General features: G+C 35.3%; 2 protein-coding genes across 2 annotated transcripts in view; one reads left to right on the top strand and one right to left on the bottom strand.

The window, feature by feature from the left end:
* Nucleotides 1–1280: 1280 nt before the first annotated feature.
* azi2 (5-azacytidine induced 2) lies at nucleotides 1281–18605 on the top strand. Its single transcript, XM_084088217.1, has 8 exons — nucleotides 1281–1415; nucleotides 3501–3720; nucleotides 6739–6855; nucleotides 6958–7057; nucleotides 7514–7653; nucleotides 11369–11430; nucleotides 12055–12176; nucleotides 17722–18605. Exons 2-8 carry the CDS (start codon nucleotides 3508–3510, stop codon nucleotides 18033–18035), a joined length of 1068 nt encoding a protein of 355 aa, XP_083944343.1. The 5' UTR covers nucleotides 1281–1415; nucleotides 3501–3507; the 3' UTR covers nucleotides 18036–18605.
* Nucleotides 18606–20923: 2318 nt separating this feature from the next.
* cmc1 (C-x(9)-C motif containing 1) overlaps nucleotides 20924–25095 on the bottom strand; it is a 13141-nt gene continuing 8969 nt past the window's right edge. Inside the window, exons 3-4 of the mRNA XM_084088015.1 lie at nucleotides 22713–22803; nucleotides 20924–21435 (exon numbers count right to left, since the gene is read on the bottom strand). Coding sequence (XP_083944141.1) covers nucleotides 21315–21435; nucleotides 22713–22803 — 212 coding nt within the window. The 3' untranslated portion in view covers nucleotides 20924–21314. The remainder of the gene's footprint in view (nucleotides 21436–22712; nucleotides 22804–25095) is intronic.

The following is a 25095-nucleotide window of genomic DNA, read 5'->3' as shown; positions in this document are numbered from 1 at the left end:
CGTTTATTGTGAGTCCAGCCATGTCGCCTGCAGATTTAAAGGGACAGTTGTAAAATAAAAATGATGTCATCATCAATGGCGTCATATGCCCTTCTTTCGGATCACAAAGGGAGAAGTTTTTAAAAATGGCAGTGAATAGCGACCATCATCAAGCTTTTTTTTAAAAAAGACGCAAAAGTATCACAGAATGAGACACACACGTCTTATATTCCACGGGGTATATGATGGGGTTTAGTGAAAAACAAACTGAAATTTAATATATTATTTAATGAAAATCCGGTTCTCAATCGTTGGTGTGAGAAATAAAGATTAAAAAAAGAAACAAAAGAAGGGCGTACGACATTAGAACAACAGCAAGGTGAGTAAATGATGAATTAATTCCCATTTTAGGGTGAATTATCCCTTTAAATGCTCGCGCTCTTTAAAGCAGGTTGTTTTTATCATTTAACAGCTGAAAAATATATATTTCTGTTAGTGATTCCAGTGGTATTGTTTCTCAGTGACGTTATCATTATAGTTGTGGTGTGGATTCTGATATTCTTTTTTATTTAGAACGATTTTTAGGTCTATATCTTTATCGTTCTCGCTTAGTTATCATCCTAGGTGTGAATTTGTTTTTGTTTTTACATATTCAAATTGTTTTGTTTATTTCAAATTGATTCCTTCTCAGGTTAAAATTATTTCACGTGTTATTTGCTATCTGTAAAGTAATTAGAGTGATGTTATTAAATCAGATCTGATGACCACGTGCAACTTAAACTTAATTGTATGTCGTATTAGTTTGCTTCATAATGTACTTTACACAAAAAGCTATGCCAGAATAAATCCCGTGAAGGGTTGATCTGTGAGCAGCAGCGCCACCTCGTGGATGAAAGTCAACATTGCAGAAAAATATTTTCAACTATATCAACTGGGCTCCTAGTTTGCTTTGCTTGCAGTGTGTTTGCGTGTAGTCTGATGTTACTATTACCCTAAAGACCCCGTCACTGCCACTGTTTTATAGTTTTAATTAATGTTTCCATTATTTTCTAAATCTATTTCTATGTACTGCTTTGGTCTCTGTCGCCACCTCGCGACGCGTTGCTGTAACTGCAGCACAACTGCGCGCTGAAAACCGCCACAAAAACACGTACATAATCATGAATTCCTTTATCATCGAAATAAATCAAACTTCTCTGATTTATGAGCAAATTAGAGTGGCACGAGAGTGCAGAAACACTGACAGGCTTTGAGCGCGCGCTGCAGGTCTGCTTCCGCCGGAAGTGGAGTCAGCAGAGAGATTCACTTCCTGGAGAGTGTTTGTGCTGCTGCTGGTTTATTTTCCTGCGTGTGTTTGTGTGTTTGCTGGTTCTTAAATCTCGTGTTTTTATTGTTTATCATGGTTTATATCTGCTGTCCGAACTGACTGCTGTCTGGTGAGTCCTGCTCGTGTTCTGTCTGTGGTGTTTGACAGGAAACAGCAGCTGATGAATGTAAACACGTCAGTCTGACAGATGAAGCTCTTCATTCAGAAACGCTTTGATTCTCCGCGCATTATAAACATATTTAATGTAATGCGTTTTTATTTTCATCTGCTTTGTTTTATTCCGAACTGTCGCTTGTTTTCGTGTTTATTCAAAGCTGCTGCTTTCTCTTTCAGTTTGACAGAATCATCTGTATAATAAAAGCCCCGTCATACAGAGACACCTTATTCATATTTTATTATTTATAATGTTATGATATATTATAGCATGTTATGTTTTTAGTCATATTATATGTCATCATTGGTTTCACTTTAACAGTACTATGTTATAGAATTATAAATATTATACAATTTCTCACATATTGAAGTTTTTTTATTATAAACTACATTTAAAAGATGTCAAATAATTTGTCACAGCCAGCGATGTACCATTATTATTATTATATTATCATATTATCATAGCATTATTATTGTAGAATTCATGTAAAAATTATTATGTTTATAATTGTTTAAATATTATATTATTATTTATTATTATTATTAATAGTACTCTTTGTGGTTATTATAACATAATAAACATTATATTACATTAAGTATTATTATTATTGTATTATATATTATGTTGTTGGGTTGTTAAGTAATAAAATGACTAAACAATTATAATATTATTAAACTAATACATAATATTATATTAAATTAAGAACTATTATTATTATATTCATTTAAGAACTATTATATTAATAAATAACTAATTATTTTATTGAGGTGTTGAATGATTATAGTTGTAATTAATTTCTTAAATATATAATATATTTAATATTATATAATATATATATATTATGAAAATTATAAATGTTATATTATTACAATATTAAATAATTAAATATTATTAGGTTGCTAAATTATTATATTAAATTAAGTATTAATATTTTATTCAATTTATTTTATTAAATATTATTTTGTTGAGTTATTAAATGATTACTATTATATTATTCAATTACTAAATATATATTTTAATTATTAACAATTATAAAATTATTACATTCATAAAAAACATTATATTCAATTAAGTATTTTTATATTATGAAAATTATAAATATTATTGTATTATTACATTATTACATAATTAAAGTATTAAATATTTTGATGTTGTTGAATTTATTAAATAATAATACTTATTATTATTATATTAAATATTACTAGTAAAATATTATATAATAATACTAAAATACAGTTAAAATATAGTTAAAATAATTAAGGCATGTTTTCCACACTGTTTCTCAGTAAATGAAAACAAGGAATTGTAGTATTTTTAATTATTTATTTAACAATTCATAATCATAAATGACAATAATTATACAAATATATTTTTACTAAAACAGAAAAAAAATGTCACATTGAGACTGTAATTGACTCTTTATAAATTAATAATTTTCTGTGCATTAAATGTATATAATAGTACAAATAATTATTAATATAGTGTATCAATATCACACACACACACACACACACATATATATATATATATACACAGTCAAACCAAAAAGTATTCAACAGATATAATTTTTGATATGTTTCACTAGTGTGATCAGGACACTATAGTTCATTTATGTGAGTGAGGAGAGCAGAATAAAGTAAACTGTGACATATTATACCCAATAACTCTTCATACAGAAAATTATAAAAAAAATTGGGACCAGAAATGATTCGGACACTTTGACCTGATCATGTTTTGCTGAAGTGTTTCTTCTTTAACTGCTCATGCTCTTTTTACACACAGACTGAACACAATGAAGCATTGCTTGGTGATTGGTTGAGCTAAACTGGTATTATCTAATTGTGTAGTTAAATTTAACAGCTGACAGATATTCAACATAATTCATGTGTGAGACAGTCTAACAGAAGGACGGACAAAACCAGTCAAATATCCTCTGAGTTCTGCTCATGTTTCTTTACCTTTTTCTAAACTATAGCGAATAAACTGTGATAATGTGAGAAATGTTGAAGGAGTCTGAATACAGTGTGTGTGTGTGTCCAGCTGTGGTATGGAGTCTCCCGCGGTGGACGATGACATCTGTATCCTGAAGCATGAGGCGTACGGGTCGCCCGAGAGCCCGGTGTGTGTGTGTGCCGGAGACGAGTCTGTGGCGTCGCACTTCGCTCTCGTCACGGCGTACGAGGACATCAAGAAGAGGCTGAGAGACACGGAGAGAGAGAACGGACTCCTGAGGAGGAGAGTCAAACAGCTGGAGGACAAGGTGTGACACACACTCACTCACTCACTCACACACTCACTCACTCACTCACTCACACACACATACACTCACACACACACTCACACACACTCACTCACGGAGAGAGAGAACGGACTCTTGAGGAGGAGAGTCAAACAGCTGGAGGACAAGGTGTGACACACACACTCACACTCACACACACACACACACTCACTCACTCACACAATCACTCACACACTCACTCACTCACTCACCCACGCACTCACACACACATACACACTCACTCACTCATTCACTCACACACTCACTCACTCACTCACTCACACACACATACACACACACTCACTCACTCACACACACACTCACACACACTCACTCACGGAGAGAGAGAACAGACTCCTGAGGAGGAGAGTCAAACAGCTGGAGGACAAGGTGTGATACACACACACACACTCACATACACACACACACTCACGGAGAGAGAGAACGGACTCCTGAGGAGGAGAGTCAAACAGCTGGAGGACAAGGTGTGACACACACACACACTCACTCACTCACTCACACACTCGCTCGCTCACACACACACACACACACACACACACTCGCTCGCTCGCTCGCTCGCTCGCTCGCTCGCTCACACACACACACACACACACACACACACTCACTCACTCACTCACTCACACACACACACACACACACACACACACACACACACACACACACTCACACTCACACTCTCTCACACACACACTCACACACACACACACACACATACACTCACTCTTTACCGGTGTTGTGCAAGTTACTTCCAAACTGTAATACGTTATACATTACTTTACTGTTATTTAAAAGTAATTCTTTACCTTACAATATCACTGTCTCAGAGCTGTAATGCGTTACATTACTCCTGTATTGCTCTTGAGTAACTTTCACCAAAATAACTACAGAAGTAGAGCTCAACATTCTAAAATGACCAGGGCTGTAAAGATATGCGATATGAAACCAGATCGCGGTGTGAGAAGGCAGAATGGCGACATCCCTTCCAACTCCCAGAGTTATCCTTCCCGTCCAGATCCAATGCTACCACATCTTTACATTACTATTAGTATTATTTGAAGTTAACATTATACAATACGTAGACCTACACCACAAAATAAATACTTTAAAATTGGGCAACTCCAGCGTTATGGACGTGACATTTGCAGCCAAAACTCTCAGAAAATGCATTTAATACCAATATATTGAAACGTCTGTTTATATATCCATACTCCCTTAATAAAGGAGTCCAGACATTAGAAAAATATCAGTCTACACATGCATTTTATATTTAATATGAGGGAAATAAACATGCGTGACACAAAAAATCTTTAACTTTTAGGTGGCAAAATATTTTTCAGTACTTCTGTGAATTACACTGCGCAAACCAAACGTAATATACCCACCGGATGAAGAAGGGTCGGCTCTCCACAGAACATAATATATTCATTTTATTTAATTTTTCGTGTTCGCATTTATGAGGAAAAAACAATGTTACGGTCGTGCCAGTTCTCCGTTACGGACGTGAGCGCTCTGAAAGCGGCACTAAAGACTGCTTTAAAACCTTCACAGAGACCTCAAACAGAAAGCACAAAGCCTTTCTCTAAAGTGAATTTCGTTTTGTATTAATTGTATCTTAATTTTAATCTTGCCTGGATTTAATAAATAAGAAGTAAATATAGCAGACAATAGATAATCAGGACACGGAGGCGCCGGCGCGTGAACTGGAGCTCGTCTCATAAATGAACCGAAACTCAGCGCCTTCTTGCCTCACAGACCTGAGAAATATATATATATATAGAAAGCTTGAAATGTGTACTTTTAAACAGAACAATTCAAAACGAAAGAAAACAGACTCTCTGCTTGTGTAATCCGTATGAAATGTGCATTTCTCTCCGGCGCGTTCACTACTGCGAAGATCGCGAGTCAGCATCGTCAACTTCATCTTTGCAGCCGACACTGACACAGAAAACACTTGTTAATTAGTAAACAATTAAAATATCTCCTTGCTATATTTGACATATTCATAATCATTACTTTTGCCGACTCTTTATGACAGCTTTTAGGGGCTTTTATTGGCAGCGCCGCCCTTACAATTTACATGAACGCGTCACCACCACATCAAAAACATGATTGTGTGATGAAAACATGATGAAAAACACCACCTAAACATCGCCTAACTGGTTAGAGAGAAAACACAGAACAAACACAGAATGCGCATACGTCCATCTCGCGAATGTACAGTCTTCTTCTGCCATATTCTCCCATTAGCCGCTCTTCCACTGGCCAGCGCGAACACAGAGACCGAGATCAAGCCTCGCGGCTCTCCTGTAAAACCTGCCCTAAACACGCCGTCACTGGACTATATCACACACACATACACACAAACACACTCACTCACTCATACTCATACTCACACACACACACACACTCTCACACACACACACACACACACACACTCTCACACACACACACACACACACACACTCTCACACACACACATACACACACACACACACACACACACTCACTTTACTCCTTTACTGGACTATGTCACACAATACAAAGGTACACCAGGAAGAGGGAGATGAATGAAATAAATCGCCATACAAATATATCAGAAGCTGTCATTTAGTCGTTATTTACACACTTGGACACCACACGCGGCTGACTGACACCAACAGGTCATAACCTACTTACATTTATCATTCGTTAATGTCTCGAGGCCTTGCTGTTTTTCCCCCCGTTTTTTTTAACAATTAAATTTTGGGCTAAAAGTGTGTTGTAACTAGGTTACTGAACATGTACCGAGTAAAATATTACTGAAAATTGATTAGTAATGCCTTACACTACTGCGTTAAAGCAAAAAGTAATATGTTACTGTAATGCATTACTGTTGTAACTCCCCCAACACTGCTCTTTACTCAGTGTGTCACTGTGTTTGTGTTGTAATAACAGCAGAGACTCTGGATCTCATATTGTTCGACTCTCTTGTTTGCGCAGCATTTCCGCCCGGAAGCGCCTCCGTCTGAAGGGCCTCAGTACATGAACCAGGCCTTCAGCGCGTACCGCGGCATCTACATCGAGAAGGAGGACCTGCAGCTCGAGCTCAACAAACTGGTACTGTAACTCCCATGATGCAACAGGAAACTTACATGAGAAATTTAAAATAAATAATAAATAAATAAAGTTAAACGTGTGTGTGTGTGTGTTTTCCTCCAGAAGAAGGAGAGAGTGGATGTGGAGCGTGTTCTGACGGAGCAGCTTCAGGCCCGAGAGCTGGAGATCCTGCAGCTCAAGTCCGAGATGGAGACGAGCCAAGGTGACAAACACACTGATATACCTCTGATGATGCGTGATATATGGTGATGTCAGCTTATAAACACACTGATATACCTCTGATGATGCGTGATATATGGTGATGTCAGCTTATAAACACACTGATATACCTCTGATGATGCGTGATATATGGTGACGTCAGCTCATAAACACACTGATATACCTCTGATGATGCGTGATATATGGTGATGTCAGCTTATAAACACACTGATATACCTCTGATGATGCGTGATATATGGTGATGTCAGCTTATAAACACACTGATATTGTCACAAACGGCAATAATTCTCCAAATATATTTTGACTAAATATAAAAATTCATTGTGAATCTGTGAATCATTGAATCCCAGTATATCATGAATGATCATTATCACTCTTGCATTGAGTATTGTGTTGCATCAAGCTTCTCGTGTGTGTGTGTGTGTGTGTGTGTGCTCAGTGATGAGGAGTCTGACGGACACAGCGGATCACTGGCCGGACCGTCACAGCAGTGAGATGAAGATCCAGTCTCTGCAGGAGCGTCTGGAACGCGTACAGCTGGAGAACGACTCTCTTCACGAGCTCTGCAGGGCCGGTCAGGTGCGGCTCGACCTCATCACTCCTCACAGTCACTCTACGCCTGAAATCAAACCTTTTTTAGCTTTTAGCATGAATATGTTAGCCTTAAAGGGTTAGTTCGCCCATTTAAGACATTAAGTTGTATGCAATCCTTACCAGCACTATAGTGCATGTACACTGACCCACTCTGTGGTCACCTCCCTGGTCAGAGTTCTGGCCGCTGGAAGTTTTTCAAGAAAGTATTCCCGGTTAGTTTCCGGGGCCTCAAAACTGTGCGTTTTTACGTGAAAAAATTATATGCGTTTCAAAGCTTGATTAATTTACATCACAAAAAACACGCCAGACAAAATTCATACCTCAGTTTTAATCGGCACTATTTTCTTTCCATTTCTATCAATCCGCGCTGCTGTCAACGTCAACAGTGCGCACGTTCCGATCAGCTGTTCCATAGTGTTTACACAATCGAATGACAACGACGTAAAAAGTAGAAAATTAACAATGGTGCGAACTTGTAAATTCCCAGGTTGTGACCACAAGAATGTGCCGGGATCACTGTTCAGATTCCATCGTTTTCCTGTTTCGGATATATCTAATATGAGACAGCTTTGGCTGGTTGCCATCGGCTACTCTGCGGGAGCTAAAATATCCAGAATCAAGGATTTTCGTGTGTGCAGTGCTCACTTCAGCGAAGACGATTACATCCCCAACCAAGGAGGAAAAAAAAAACAGATTTTAAAGAGTTTTGCTGTACCAGTACCACGGGTAAGCTCTATATTTACTGCAATAGCTTCTGTTGGCATAACTTGACAATTTGAACAAGTGCACCACCATTTGTCGTTCATCCTGGCTCTTGCTACAGCTGTGGGCCCAGCATCAACTTGGACAACTTCATCTCTGTCCTCTCGCTCTCTCTCTTCCCGTTCTATCTCCATCTGCTGAAGTTCGGCATCGGTATAATCCGGTTCATAAAGGTATCCCTTTGGCGTTGTGCTAAAATTACTTTAATCATCATCTGTTCCGTCTGACATTGTGCTAAAATTGGTTTCATCATCAGAACTTTCGTAGTCAGACATGTTGTCAGCGAGTCGCGCTATCAACAGCTGATCGGAACGTGCGCACTGTTGACGTTGACAGCAGCGCGGATTGATAGAAATGGAAAGAAAATAGTGCCGATTAAAACTGAGGTATGAATTTTGTCTGGCGTGTTTTTTGTGATGTAAATTAATCAAGCTTTGAAACGCATATAATTTTTTCACGTAAAAACGCACAGTTTTGAGGCCCCGGAAACTAACCGGGAATACTTTCTTGAAAAACTTCCAGCGGCCAGAACTCTGACCAGGGAGGTGACCACAGAGTGGGTCAGTGTACATGCACTATAGTGCTGGTAAGGATTGCATACAACTTAATGTCTTATATGGGCGAACTAACCCTTTAAAGGGCTCATCGGATGCAAAATTCACTTTTATTTGCGTATGAATGTGTCTTTGCAGTGTGTGGACACAACCACTATACAATGAAAACAACTCTTTCACTCTTAAACTCAGAATTCTGAGAAAAAGTAAAAATTTTACCTGCCTCCAGTTTGCACGATTGGCACGAATTAAGCGTCTGGCGCGATACGCGCGAATGATTTTATTTGGTGATTTTTGTGCATTCACGCGTTTGACGCCCGAGTTGAAAAATCTGAACTTTGGCATCAGTTCGCGCCGCGTTAACCAATCAGGAGCCTGCTTGCTGCTGTCACGTGGTGAAGTGATGTGATAAACGGGGGCAGTGCCGCTTTTCAGTTTATAATGTTATTTTATATGTTTGGCCTCAATACATTATGTTCGTAATATGACTAATGCCTGGTGTGGCACAACAAAGCAAATCTTTTATCACATAAAAACTTGATTTCAATATATGAGACATTCATTTTGTATTGAACGCTATTTATTCCATATCTAAATCTAGATTATATGAAACATTATTATTCTAATGTAAAGACAACCAACATACTTTAGTGTATAAGAACACAGTTGGTGTCTGGGCAGTGTTGTGTGCGAGCGGTGACTCTCTCGATGAATGCTCGAGCAACATCAGCCATCTTGCAAACAGACAAGTGGATTTCGCTTCAAACTTTTGCTATTTACGCGTGTCAATTTCACTCTGGACGCGCGAATGGATTCAAAATGTTCAAACGTCCAACTAGTCGCGGTTGACGCGAATTTGACGCTCTATTCGCGTTTGGTGTGAACGCAGCATAAACACTCTCAATAATCAAGCCGTTTGGATTTTCTAAGCAATATGATGTCATAATGCTCATGCTCCGCCCACGACCACTGACGGACTGTCCCGTATTAGCATATTTCCTGTATTAGCATATTTCCTGTATTAGCATATTTCCCGTATTAGCATAATTCCCGTATTAGCATAATTCCGCCCTCAAGGCATCACTTTAGTGTCTTGTGTTGACACCCCCATAGAAGGGGGGGGCAGTTGCTCATTATTATTTAAAGAGACATGCACCTCATTATCATTTAAAGAGACATGCACCTCATTATCATTTAAAGAGACATGCACCTCATTATCATTTAAAGAGACTTGCACTGAAACGGGTTGCTGTGTTTTTGAGGAGGTAAAAAGGCTGTTGTTTTACACAATCATTGAGGAATTTTAACCAAAGTATGTTACAAACTTTACATGAAGACCCTAAAGAATCACACCAGCTTGTGGAGAATAGGCATCCGATGACCCCTTTAAGGTTATGAATGAGCTGGTTTGTTCCAAAACAATGACAAAATTCGCATTTAGGAGATATAAACATTCAAAGCGTACAGTCTCTCACTTCCGCTTGAACGGATCAGGGATTTTTATGACGTCACCGCTTCTCATCACATCTTCTGTCCAATCAAATGCTCTCTAGAATCTGAAGCCCCGTCCCCCTCTGCTATAAACACCACTGAAGCGGCCATTGACACGTCACAGAGCAATATGTGTTGGAGTGTGTAAAATTATAATAGTATTTTGTATATATAAATACACACGCACATGCATGTATACATTTGAGAAAAATTTGCATGTACATATACTGTGTATATATTTCTATATAATTTATATTATATATAAATTTAAAAAAATTCTTAAATATATACATGCATGTGTGTGTGTGTTTATATATACAAAATAATTATACACAGTACACACACATATATTATGTAAAAACAAACTTTTATTTTGGATGCGATTAATTGTAATTATTTACCTTAAAAAAGTCCCTCTTGAAGAAACATGAGTATGATGAGTAACTTGAGGAAGGCTAGTCAGACTAGATCTGTGTCATGTGACATCAACAGTTCGTCTCATCATCATTAGCCTTCTGATTCAAAGTGTCATTCCTGTTTGAGAGGAGTGTCACATGCAGAAATTAATGCCAAAGCTTATATGTATAGCTCATATAATATACAAAATTACTTTTATTTTTAATACAATTTTAATACAGTTATTTTTCATAATATCCATGTATATGTATTTTGCATATATATATATATATATATATATATATATATATATATATATATATATATATATATAATTTAGATATTTATATATTCATCGTTGAGGCATGTCATATACTGAATATGTAGCTTATAGATATATATTGTTATTTTGTTGAGTTATTAAAATTATTATAAGTGTATATATATTATATGTATATAGTCCGTGCGTGTCATTCATGATGTTCTTCTCGTCACAGAATTCCTCTGAAAAGTGTGTAGATCATGATGATCAGTCCCTTGAAACAATGACAGACTTCAGGTATTTATGATTTTCTTTCTTGTGTGTGTGTGTGTGTGTGTGTGTGTGTGTGTGTGTGTGTGTGTGTGTGCGCGCAGGCGTCCACTAGAGGGCGTGAGTGTAACAGCTTTAAGATGGACCAATGAAAGTACATTTAGAAGTCCCAAAACTGAACACATTATATTTTCACTAATGTAAATCAGGGGACAGGTTCCCACAGTTATGAAAAATATCAGGAAATATTAAAAACTTTACTATATATATTTTTTTTAATTTTATAGTGAACACACATTTCTCCTGTTGCTCACATATTTTTATATGTAGAGTAAAACCTGTTTGCCAGAATGCATGTGTCATGATGGTCTACTAGTTTACTAGATTTACTTTTAGTTTTGATATTATATCTTTGACAGTTTTGTGCAGTAAATCTCCTGCCACTGCAGATATTCACACATGCAACGTAAAAATGCATGAAAGCATAATTGATAAAAACAATGATGGCATGTAAATGTAAATCTCTCAGGAAGTTTTCATCTTTAAATTCATTCTCTTTGAAACTCTTGCCACTGCATATTTTCACACATGCAACTTAAACGCATAATTGATCATTTGTGATGTATATGTGTCTGTGTGTGTTGTGTTTAGGATGATGGCCATCTCTCAGTCATATCAGGACGTTCTCAGTGAAGTGTCCCGTTTGCGCTCAGTGGTTCGGTCTCAGTCAGAACTGATGAAGAAGCTGAGAGAGAGGCCAGTGCTCAGAAGAGGTGAGTGTGTAAGATTCAGGTTATTAGCTATAAACAGATTTAAAGCGACAGTTCTGTCTTCATTTACTCTCCCTCGTGACCGTCCAACACTTATTTTATTATTATTATAGTGTTATTTTATTTTACTTTCATTGTGTCGCTCTTTATGGAACCTTGTTTCCAACTTTCCGCCATGGAATAAAAATATAAAATTGGTCATTGCGATTTTTTTTTTTTTCTTATATCTCTCAATTGCAAGTATAAACTCATGATTGCATCTCGCAGTTTTAACTTTTTTTCTTGTAAAAGCCAGTTTCCATCACACAATTTTGACCTTTTTCTAATACAGTTTTGCATCTTGCAATTTTGACTTTTTTCTCGGAATTCTGAGTTTAAATCTCCCAATTTTTACTTTTTCTCGGAATTCTGAATTTAAATCTCACAATTTTTACTTTTTTCTCGGAATTCTGAGTTTAAATCTCACAATTCAGACTTTTTTTAGTCATAGCGAGTTTACACAATTCTCGCAATTTTGACTTTTTTCTCATAATTCTGAGTTTAAATCTCACAATTTTTACTTTTTCTCAGAATTCTGAGTTTAAATCTCGCAATTTTTACTTTTTTTCTCAGAATTCTGGGTTTGAATCTCCCAATTTGTACTTTTTCTCAGAATTCTGAGTTTAAATCTCCCAATTTTTACTTTTTCTCCAAATTCTGAGTTTAAATCTCCCAATTTTTACTTTTTCTCCGAATTCTGAGTTTAAATCTCAAAATTCAGACTTTTTTTAGTCAGAGCGAGTTATCACAATTCTCGCAATTTTTACTTTTTCTCAGAATTCTGAGTTTAAATCTCCCAATTTTTACTTTTTCTCAGAATTCTGAGTTTAAATCTCAAAATTCAGACTTTTTTTAGTCAGAGCAAGTTTACACAATTCTCGCAATTTTTACTTTTTCTCAGAATTCTGAGTTTAAATCTCACAATTTTTACTTTTTTCTCGGAATTCTGAGTTTAAATCAAACAATTTTTACTTTTTTCTCAGAATTCTGAGTTTAAATCTCGCAATTTTTACTTTTTTCTCGGAATTCTGGGTTTGAATCTCCCAATTTTTACTTTTTCTCATAATTCTGAGTTTAAATCTCACAATTTTTACTTTTTCTCAGAATTCTGAGTTTAAATCTCACAATTTTTACTTTTCTCAGAATTCTGAGTTTAAATCTCACAATTTTTACTTTTTTCTCATAATTCTGAGTTTAAATCTCACAGTTTTTACTTTTTTCTCATAATTCTGAGTTTAAATCTCGCAATTTTTACTTTTTCTCAGAATTCTGTTTAAATCTCACAATTTTTACTTTTTTTGTAATTATGAGTTTACATCTCACAATTCAGACTTTTTTTAGTCAGAGCGAGTTTACACAATTCTCGCATTTTACATCTCACAATTCAGACTATTCAGACACAATACTTTCCTCCAGATTCTGAGTTTATATCTAGCAATTGTGAGTTACAAAATAAGAATTGTGAGTTAACATCCTGCAATTCTGAATTTTGGAGAGAGAAAAAAAGTGAGATACAAAGTTTTTATTCTGTGGCAGAAATAAGCTTCCATGGCCCTTCGTGTCCATTTGTGTTGCACAGTAAAAAGAAAATAATAAAAAATCATTGCTGGAGCAACAGTAGATTAGTAAATGATAACCTTTAAACACAAGAGATAATAAAATAATTATTGTAATAGACAGCCTGTCATTCTCATTTGTTATCATCAGATCTCTTGATTTGAAGTCAGAATATGGAAAACAATAATCCATCTCACCCACAGCTTCCTGATGTGACTGTATCAGCGTTTACATTTATGCATTTGACAGATGCTTTTATATACGAAGCGACTTACATTGCAGTCAAGCTACATTTGTTTCTTCAGTTCATGAATCAAACCCTTGACTTTACATAACAGATACAAACAAAAACAGACAGAAACACCTGTATTTATATAGCGCTTTGCACAATACAGGTTGATTTAAAGCAGCTCATTTCCAGGAATCAGTTCAAACTGTTTAAATGAATCAATTTAGAACTGATTCAGTCATTCAGATGTTCATGAAAGTCTCCTCTTTTTTTAATGTATTAAAATGTCTTAGTGAGAATTTATTGTTATACTGGACATATAAATAAATGTTTAAGTTATTTGAGAGTAAATGCTTGATATATACATATTAAAATGATGAAAAATGCCAGGATGATTTACAGGCGTACGCCTTAGTGTATTAAACACAAGTGTTTGGCACTTAGAGTAAGTGTGAATGTGGCCATTAGATAATCAGTTCTGCTGCCTGTCTGTATTAATTATGCGTATCTACATCTAGTTAAATGAGATTGTGTCTGTCATTAAATGTGTAGATTCAGATCCTCAGTCTGAATGTTTCTGTGACATCACATCCGGTCAGCTGTCAATCATCAGTCCTTTATATGGTTTGATAGCATGTGTTGTTTGGTGGTGATCGTCGCTCTGGGTTTGTTAGTATTCGCTGTGTGTCGCAGAGGAAAAGCAAAAGGTGCAAATTAGAACGAGTGTTAAAAATGAGGAAGAGCTCCATGTTTACTTCAGCGAATCCGCGAGAGCCTGAGACGGCGGGTGTTGGGAAATATGTATTTTTTTATTTTAAGATATACCCCATATATTCCTCTGAGAGATCAGCAACATAATCAGTTTTCAGATGAGCCCCTCGTTGTTTCTTTAGATGAGAACACAGAGAGCTAGTGAGCCGGAGGAATCGCGTCCCCTGAGGCGTGCGCGGACACTAATGCATGGCTTATTAATGTTGCGAGCTCAATGCCATCTGTGCGGGTAAAAATAGTGTTCGCACTCTGTGGTGATCTGGTTTCATTTCAGACTTTATGCCCAGGTGAGTCTCAATACAAACATGAACATCATTTCAGCCCAAAAAAGAAAAAGAAGAAATTGTATTTTACCTGAGAAAAATGAAGCCTGTTTCCATAAGTATATATATGTATGTAAATGTATGTGTGTGTGTGTGTGTGTGTGTGTCTCTATATATATATATATATATATAGAGAGAGAGACAGAGAGAGAGAGAGAGACAGAGAGAGAGAGAGAGAGAGACAGAGAGAGAGAGAGAGAAAATAGAAAATATATGTACATTATGTCAGGAGTTAATAAATTATATATGTATTCATAATGTATTTATATGTAACTATATAATAAATTATGAATATATATATATATATATATATATATATATATATATATCAGATATATATATACCTCAGAATATCTAAAAATATATTGATATATACATATATTCATTATCTATTTTAATAATTTATATATATCATTATAAATGTAATTTATTATATTATTTTTTATTTATTTTTTAGTACATTTTATTGATTTGTTTATATATTCATAATCCATTATTTATATATAATGTATTTATATAATAGCATTTCTTTTTTTTATTCTGGGATGAAATGATGTTCATAAATTTTGTGAGATCCACTTGGGCATAAAGCTTGAGATTAAACCATATATATATATATATATATATATATATATATATATATATATATATATATATATATATATATATATATATATATATATATATATATGCATTATCTATTTTAATAATTTATATATATAATTTAAAAAAATATATATATATATATGAAGAGTTCAAATGCAAAAGCCTCTAAATGCCATCTGAAATTTTCTTCTAGAATGATAATTTTTATCAAGCTTGTATATTTAAATTCAGTAATTTCACTTAAATGACAATGAAGATTACCTATTCATTGTCATTTAAGTGAAATTACTGAACTTAAATATACAAGCTTGATAAAAATTATCATTCTATAAGAAAATTTCAGATGGCATTTAGAGGCTTTTGCATTTGAACTCTTCATATATATAAATATATATATTTTTTTTTATTGATTTGTTTATATATTCATAATGCATCGTAGGTGCATGTCCACTGTGAGAGACATAATCTAAAAAAAAAAATCCAGAAATCACAATATATGATTTTTTAACTATTTATTTGTATGATACAGCTGCAAATAAGTATTTGAACACCTGTCTATCAGCTAGAATTCTGACCCTCAAAGACCTGTTAGTCTGCCTTTAAAATGTCCACCTCCACTCCATTTATTATCCTAAATTAGATGCACCTGTCTGAGGTCGTTAGCTGCATAAAGACACCTGTCCACCCCATACAATCAGTAAGAATCCAACTACTAACATGGCCAAGACCAAAGAGCTGTCCAAAGACACTAGAGACAAAATTGTACACCTCCACAAGGCTGGAAAGGGCTACGGGGAAATTGCCAAGCAGCTTGGTGAAAAAAGGTCCACTGTTGGAGCAATCATTAGAAAATGGAAGAAGCTAAACATGACTGTCAATCTCCCTCAGACTGGGGCTCCATGCAAGATCTCACCTCGTGGGGTCTCAATGATCCTAAGAAAGGTGAGAAATCAGCCCAGAACTACACGGGAGGAGCTGGTCAATGACCTGAAAAGAGCTGGGACCACCGTTTCCAAGGTTACTGTTGGTAATACACTAAGACGTCATGGTTTGAAATCATGCATGGCACGGAAGGTTCCCCTGCTTAAACCAGCACATGTCAAGGCCCGTCTTAAGTTTGCCAATGACCATTTGGATGATCCAGGGGAGTCATGGGAGAAAGTCATGTGGTCAGATGAGACAAAAATAGAACTTTTTGGTCATAATTCCACTAAACGTGTTCGGAGGAAGAAGAATGATGAGTACCATCCCAAGAACACCATCCCTACTGTGAAGCATGGGGGTGGTAGCATCATGCTTTGGGGGTGTTTTTCTGCACATGGGACAGGGCGACTGCACTGTATTAAGGAGAGGATGACCGGGGCCATGTATTGCGAGATTTTGGGGAACAACCTCCTTCCCTCAGTTAGAGCATTGAAGATGGGTCGAGGCTGGGTCTTCCAACATGACAATGACCCGAAGCACACAGCCAGGATAACCAAGGAGTGGCTCTGTAAGAAGCATATCAAGGTTCTGGCGTGGCCTAGCCAGTCTCCAGACCTAAACCCAATAGAGAATCTTTGGAGGGAGCTCAAACTCCGTGTTTCTCAGCGACAGCCCAGAAACCTGACTGATCTAGAGAAGATCTGTGTGGAGGAGTGGGCCAAAATCCCTCCTGCAGTGTGTGCAAACCTGGTGAAAAACTACAGGAAACGTTTGACCTCTGTAATTGCAAACAAAGGCTACTGTACCAAATATTAACATTGATTTTCTCAGGTGTTCAAATACTTATTTGCAGCTGTATCATACAAATAAATAGTTAAAAAATCATACATTGTGATTTCTGGATTTTTTTTTTTAGATTATGTCTCTCACAGTGGACATGCACCTACGATGACAATTTCAGACCCCTCCATGATTTCTAAGTGGGAGAACTTGCAAAATAGCAGGGTGTTCAAATACTTATTTTCCTCACTGTATATATATATATATAGTGCTGAAGTGTGTGTGTGTGTTTCTGAGCCGTGTAATAACTGTGTTTCAGCTGCTTCAACTGTTCCAGTGCAGTGTCTGGACGACGTGCAGAAGAACCTCGACCGGACGCCTCGTCCTCCCAGCGCTCCTCCTCTTCCCTCCAGCTCACAGGACCTGAAGGAGAACAGCCTGACGGACCCGCTCTCCATCCCACGGCCCGCTCCGCTGGGAAGCCCCGGTGTTCGGATCAATCCCTTACAGCGGATGAGCTCGCTGGACGACAGCTCCTGGTCCTTTCCCAGTAATCCCAGACCCAGTGATGCGCTCTTCTGGGACCAGTCCAAGGCCAAAACCCAGGCCGGCGATTGGACACAACCATACTGAGTCACAGTCACATGACACAGTCACATGACACCTGACCTGCCTTAACACGCCCCTCTCTGGATGATCAAAATACCTCGAGCGTCTGAGGAGCGGGAAACCAAAAGACCCGGAGCGTGTGTGTGTGTGTGTGTGTGTGTCCTCAACATATATCTGTGATTCCACTATATAACTCCTATAGGCTTCTGTTGATCTCCTGTGAACGGTGAACCATACTATACCTTCAGTGCATCATGTGTGTGTTATGATGAGTGTGTGAAGGGAAGGGGGAGTAGTTCAGCACTCCTCACACTGGAGGACGAGAGGTTTGTTTCTTTACCACTGCTGTTCAAACCCGTCGATCCAAATCAGTCAAAGAAAATGTGTTTTAGTGTTTAGATTTAGTCAGTAAATGAGGGTGTTAATCTGTGGGGAACAGGTGTGTGTGTGTCGTTACTTCCCTTTAAACAGGGTCACGCGAGCAACATGCCAATATCAGGGAAATTTTAGGATGGTATGTATGTATGTATGTTATATGTTGTATGTATGTTGTATTTATGTATGTTGTATGTATGTTATATGTATTATGTATGTTGTATGTATGTTGTATGTATGTTGTATGTATGTTGTATGTATGTATGTATGTTGTATGTATGTATGTATGTTATATGTTGTATGTATGTATATGTTGTATGTATGTATGTTATATGTATGTATGTATGTTATATGTATGTATGTATGTTGTATGTATGTATGTATGTATGTTGTATGTATGTATGTTATATGTATGTATGTATGTTATATGTATGTATGTATGTATGTTATATGTTGTATGTATGTATGTTATATGTATGTATGTATGTATGTTATATGTTGTATGTATGTATGTTATATGTATGTATGTATGTTATATGTATGTATGTATGTTGTATGTATGTATGTATGTATGTTGTATGTATGTATGTTGTATGTATGTATGTATGTATGTATGTTGTATGTATATGTTGTATGTATGTATGTTATATGTATGTATGTATGTTATATGTATGTATGTATGTTATATGTATGTATGTATGTTGTATGTATGTATGTATGTATGTATGTATGTATGTTGTATGTATGTATGTTGTATGTATGTATGTATGTATGTATGTTGTATGTATGTATGTATGTTGTATGTATGTATGTATGTTGTATGTTGTATGTATGTATGTATGTATGTTGTATGTATGTATGTATGTTGTATGTATGTATGTATGTTGTATGTATGTATGTATTTATGTATGTATGTTATATGTTGTATGTATGTATGCTGGTATGTATGTTGGTATGTATGGTATATATGTATGCATGTTGTATGTATTTTACATGTTTGTATGTTTGTATTTTACGTATGTATTTGTGTGTATGTATGTACATATGTTACATGTAAAATACATACACACAAACGTGTATTGATGTATGTATGTATGCATGTTGTATGCATGTATTGTATGATCATAAAATTTCCCTGATATTATATATTTAAATATATAAACTTATTTTTAGGGTTATTTTATATATATATATATATGTGATCTCTTGTGATCAGAAACTGATGTGGAAAGGCTGTTTAAAGTCGACGTGAAACAAGCCATTTTACTTCTGTAATCTGATGCGTTTCTGAGTGAGAATCTCATCATCTGATCTCTGAAATCTGATTTATCTGTCAGGAACTGATGGACATCACAGAAACAAAGAGGTTTCTCTTTCTGTAGAATAACACGCACTGATGAATCATTTCACCTTGACTTGTTTTACATAGTTTGTAAAGAATATATGGCCAAAATATAATGCTAAATTGAGACAAACTGTTGCCATAAAGGCTTTAATAACTTCACAGTAAAATCACCACAAGTCTCGAGACCAACTGCATTTTGTCTTGTTTAAAGAAACATACGTGAAGCACAAAGACGATAAAATATCTATTATATGTGTATAAAGATTACACTCCTTACAGGCTTGACTTTGACGAAAGAAACTGGTATCAAACGTCTTGTTTAAACGCTTGTAATGCATTCGCTAATTTGATTTAACTAAAGAAAGCGTCACGTGACCACAATCTTCATCCGAGGGTTCGTGCTTCTGTGAAAAGGTTTCGACATTAATCATGTTCCGCTCGACTGCAACAGAAATGTGAACCAAAATGCAATGTACAGTAGATTATTTTTTAGGATTATCAATCCTGAAAAGTTTGTAAATATTCAATAAATGAATTCATGTGAACTTTTTTTTTTTTTTTTTTGCTCAAGTCTGTGAAGATCATTAAAGAATGATCACTGTGGTGGGGTTTCTTTTATTTCGTGTTTTTTGCTACACAAACTGTAATTATTGTAACTTTGCGTTTGAAGGATTAATGACCCTCGTCACCAACATACCATCCCTCATTTAAAGGGTTTTTGATTTGGTTTATGAGTGTTTATTTGGCAAATTCTATTGTTTCTTGTCTTGCATATATTTAGTTAGAATTTGAGACTTTTATTCTGCTTTTATTCAGCAAGGACCCGTTAACTTGATCAAGAGACAGTTAAAACATTATAACGTTACAAAAGAAATGCAAACTTCTGTTCATCAAGGATTCGTGGAAATGTAGCACAAGCATTTTCAACTAATAATAATAATCAAATCATAAACCAAATCATATTAGAGTGATTTCTGAAGGATCATGTGACACTGAAGACTGGAGTAATGATGCTGAAAATCCATCTTTGATCACAGGAATAAATTACACTTTACTATATATTCACATAGAAAACATATTTAAATTATACAAATATTTACAATTTTTACTGTATTTCTGATCAAATAAATGCAGCCTTGACGAGCAGAAGAAACTTTGACACATTTTTAAAAAAAAAGCCTTAATTGAAACATTAACTGAAAACATTGTTTTATTATTAAAAGTATAACATTGTCACCAATTATTTACATTTTCTTTTGTTTTTTACTGGTGCTACAAACAATAAGACACTTAAAATGTTTGAAGCACAAACTAATTGAAAATCCACACAAACACAAGCTTCATGAATCACTCTGGATTGTATTTTAAAGCAAAGAAACACAAAAGAACATTTGCTTTCGCTTGATGTGGCAGTAATTCCCCCGACGACACGCATCCGATGCGAATCACAAACATTCTCTATGAATTTTTATTAGGCTTTTGGTGCTAGTGATGTTTTATAAGAGCTAATCATGAATATAAAGACCACAGATCCATCAGAATCCCTCAAACGCCGGGAATGACTCCCAGGAATGACTCCCAGTCTACATGCTGGTGGGAATCTTCTGCTTTCTGTTCTTGGCGGGAATCCCAGTCTGTTGAAACTCCCGCTTCTCTCTGAGATACTCCTGTTTACACTCCTCGAAGAACGCCGGATCCTGATAACTGATGACAAACACTGATGAGTGCAGAACACACACACACACACACAAACGCATCCGCCATCTTACAATACGTGTTGTTCATGCAATACTAATAGAACATTATTATATTATACTAATATAATATTAATACAACAGTTAAATGCATTAACATTAACAACGAGCAATACAGTTGTTACTGTATTTGTTAATCTTTGTTAATATTAGTTAATTAAAATCCAGCTGTTCATTGTTAGTTCATGTTAGTTCACAGTGCGTTAATGTTAACAAGATTTTAATAAAGTATTAGTAAATGTTGAAATGAACATTAACAAAGATTAATACATCCTGTATACGTGCAGTTCATTATTAGTTCATGCTAACTAATGTAGTTAATTACTGTTAACTAAGGAACCTGATTGTAAAGTGTTACCCATTAATTCATAAAAATACAGTTAGTTCATGTCAGCTCAGGACTATTAGGCCTAAATATTAGATGCAACTTTCGATTTTAGTAATGCATTTATGCATTAGTAAATGTTGAGATTAAAATAATAGATGCTTTCATTGTTAGTTGATGTTAACTAGAAAATGAAACCTTATTTTGTTACTGAAATCAGATTACTGAAAGAATTTTATCGAATTGATTATGTTTTTGGGGAACACATATCACTAATGTTTGAATTGTGACAGTGTCTCTGTTATTATACCACGTCAAAAAAGGTCAAAATACCACATATTTTAAGGGACTTTGACACAATCCACTTCAATAAGTTTTTCAAATATTTTAAAACAGTCACTCCAATGCTGTAACATAAGTGATCATACAAATAATAAATGAAAATACATTATGCAAAAATATTTCCTAAATGTTTTGTCTTTTAATGATACTATAATTTTTGTTGCATTAAATGCATCAACTTTAAATGCATCAATTTTTGCATCAACTTCAATAAGTTTTTCTAATATTTTAAAACATAAGTGTGATCAAGACTGGAGTAATGATGCTGAAATTCAGCTTTGATCACAGGAATAAATTACACTTTATTTTTAGAAAGACTCTTTCATTAAAACATTGATATTTGATATTATCTGTATGATTACAAATACATGAAAATACATTATGCATTTTAATACTACAATTATGCCTTTTAATACTACAATTATGCCTTTTAATACTACAATTTTTGCATTAAATGTTGCATGTTTTATGCTATTGATATATGACTATTTTTCCCTTATAAATGCATGATAAGCAGCGCATGTGTGATGAATGAAGCAGAGATGTGATGTGGATCTTACTGGAGCGTCAGACACTCCTTCAGAGCCGCGTTCTCCTCTCGACACTTGAACACCATGAAGAACCCGGCGTCTTTACAGCAACGGTTGAACGCTGGAAACAGCAGAAGAAGAGCTTGAGTTAGAGTCGTTTCTCTCTCTCTCACACACACACACACACACACACACACACACACACACACACACACACACACACACACACTCACTCACTCACTCACTCACTCACTCACTCACTCACTCACTCACTCGAGCCTCGTATTCCAGCACAGGTTTGGAGGAATATCAATGTTTGAATGTGTCTGAAAGACACAAGGCTGTGTTTATTTGAGCAAAAATACAGTAAAAAATTTGAAATATTATTCTAATGTAAATCATCAGTTTTCTATATGAATATATAGTAAAGTGTAATTTATTCCTGTGATCAAAGCTGAATTTTCAGCATCATTACTCCAGTCTTCAGTGTCACATGATCCTTCAGAAATCACTCTAATATGATGATTTGATGATCAATTACTACTGACGATCAATTATTAAAAATGTAAAGTTTTTGGTGCATAATATTGTTGTGGGAAACATGATACATTAATTTTTTTACGATTATAGACTAGAAAGATCAATAGAACAGAATTTATTTGAAATTGAAATCTTTTGTAACATTATAAAAGTCACTTTATCAATCTCAGTCACTTTATCAATCTGATGATCAAGTAAACGCAGAAGAGACTCTTTCAGGAACCTTTAAAAATCTGAACTATTTCAAACTTTTGTCCAGCAGTGTAACAGTGAAACATGTGAAGTATCATTGACATCTGTGTGGGTGTGGGTGTGGGTGTGTGGGTGTGTGTGTGTGTGTGTTTGCTTTGATGCTCAGTCACACTCTTCTCTCCTCTGTGTTTGTTTGTGCTTCTCGACTGGAAACCCCCCGGTTTGCTCATCGATGATCTCACACCTCAGTGTGTGTGTGTGTGTGTGTGTGTGTGTGTGTGTGCACGACCTCACTGCGCCAAAGCGCTTAACTTCTTGCTCTGACCACAGACTCAAGAACCGTCTTCGTTCTGCATCTCAGGCCAGATGCTCTCGCCTCGACTCCTCAGATCATAACTGATGCTATTAATATGTTCGTGGACTTTATATGATCAGCGCTCGTTATTCCAGCGCACATAATGCTCGTCTGTATCATCTTTCATCAGACTGTGAGAACTTGCTCCACCCGAGGTTATGTACGTAAACGAAAACGAAAACAGACTAAGACTCAAACTGTTGGTCAAAAAACATTTTCGTAAACTGACATAAAATAAAACAAATTCATACTAAATGAAAAACTAAAACTAAACTAAACTAACAACAGTTACTGGAAAACTAACTGAAATAAAATAATTAGCAAAAAGAAACAATTGTTTTCGCAATTAATACGTTCTTTACTGTGGCGGAAAATCTGGCTTTTTACTGTAAAAAATAATTGTTGGTTTAACTTAAAAAAGTAAGTTCCCCGGTTTCCTTCATTTTGAGTTCATTGAAATTAAAAATTTGAGTTCATACAAAGAAGGAGATTGATTTAATCAACAGAATCTCACAATATTATGTTATCTGAACCACATTAATTATCTGAGTTGATTTGACAAAAGAAAAAAGGTTGTGATAAATCATGAAAATAATTGTTTAGTGTGTATATGACACAGTGTATATATATATATAACCACTGAATCTTTCATAATTATTTACTTTTAAGTTGCTTTTATTTGGTTCTTTGTTCAATCTCAAACCATTATTTTATTTTTTTCACGAAGATGTTTTTACAAGAGTTCCCTGTAATCTGTGCAAACACGTGGTTTACACTGGAACGGGTGTGTTAACTCTGATAAACTATATCAAAACTAAATATAAATGTGTTCACAAATAAGAACTAAACTAAAGCAAAACTGAAATTTAAAGCAAAACTGAAAACAATATTAAAATAAAACTAATTTAAAAATGCAAAACTATAATAATCTTGGCTCCGCCTCTCCATCTCGTTTATGAGCCGCTTCCACTCATGAATATTTAGATTTTCTTGGCAATATGATGCGCAATAACTTTTCTGGTTTTCTGCGATAAACTGAACATTGTTGCAGATTGTGTGGATTTAAATGACGTGAACTAAAACTGCTTTCATAGTTGCAGTTCTGTTGAAATTATAAAGTAGGGCCTTATGAAATGTGTTTTAATTTTTCCAAAATTCTCACATTTTCTGTCATTTCAGTTTCATGACCCTTTTAATAATAAAAATAATAATAGTAATAACGGTAATCGAATTAATGCATAAAACTTTAAATATTTAATTTATTTTTAAAAAATGTAATCAAATGAAATTTGAACAATTCCTTTATTTTTTGCAAACAATTATTTT

Source organism: Abramis brama (assembly GCF_963993115.1).
Source record: "Abramis brama genome assembly, chromosome: 17".
Lineage (NCBI taxonomy): Eukaryota > Metazoa > Chordata > Actinopteri > Cypriniformes > Leuciscidae > Abramis > Abramis brama.
Note: the sequence above shows the minus strand (reverse complement) of the source record. Positions and strands in the feature narration are given on the sequence as shown.

Excerpts from the sequence above, each read along its gene's own strand:
- azi2 (XM_084088217.1), top strand. The coding sequence starts at position 3,508 with ATGGAGTCTCCCGCGGTGGACGATGACATCTGTATCCTGAAGCATGAG. Across the intron at positions 7,058-7,513 it reads CGAGATGGAGACGAGCCAAG|TGATGAGGAGTCTGACGGAC; the intron begins GTGACAAACACA and ends GTGTGTGCTCAG. Across the intron at positions 12,177-17,721 it reads GAGGCCAGTGCTCAGAAGAG|CTGCTTCAACTGTTCCAGTG; the intron begins GTGAGTGTGTAA and ends ACTGTGTTTCAG.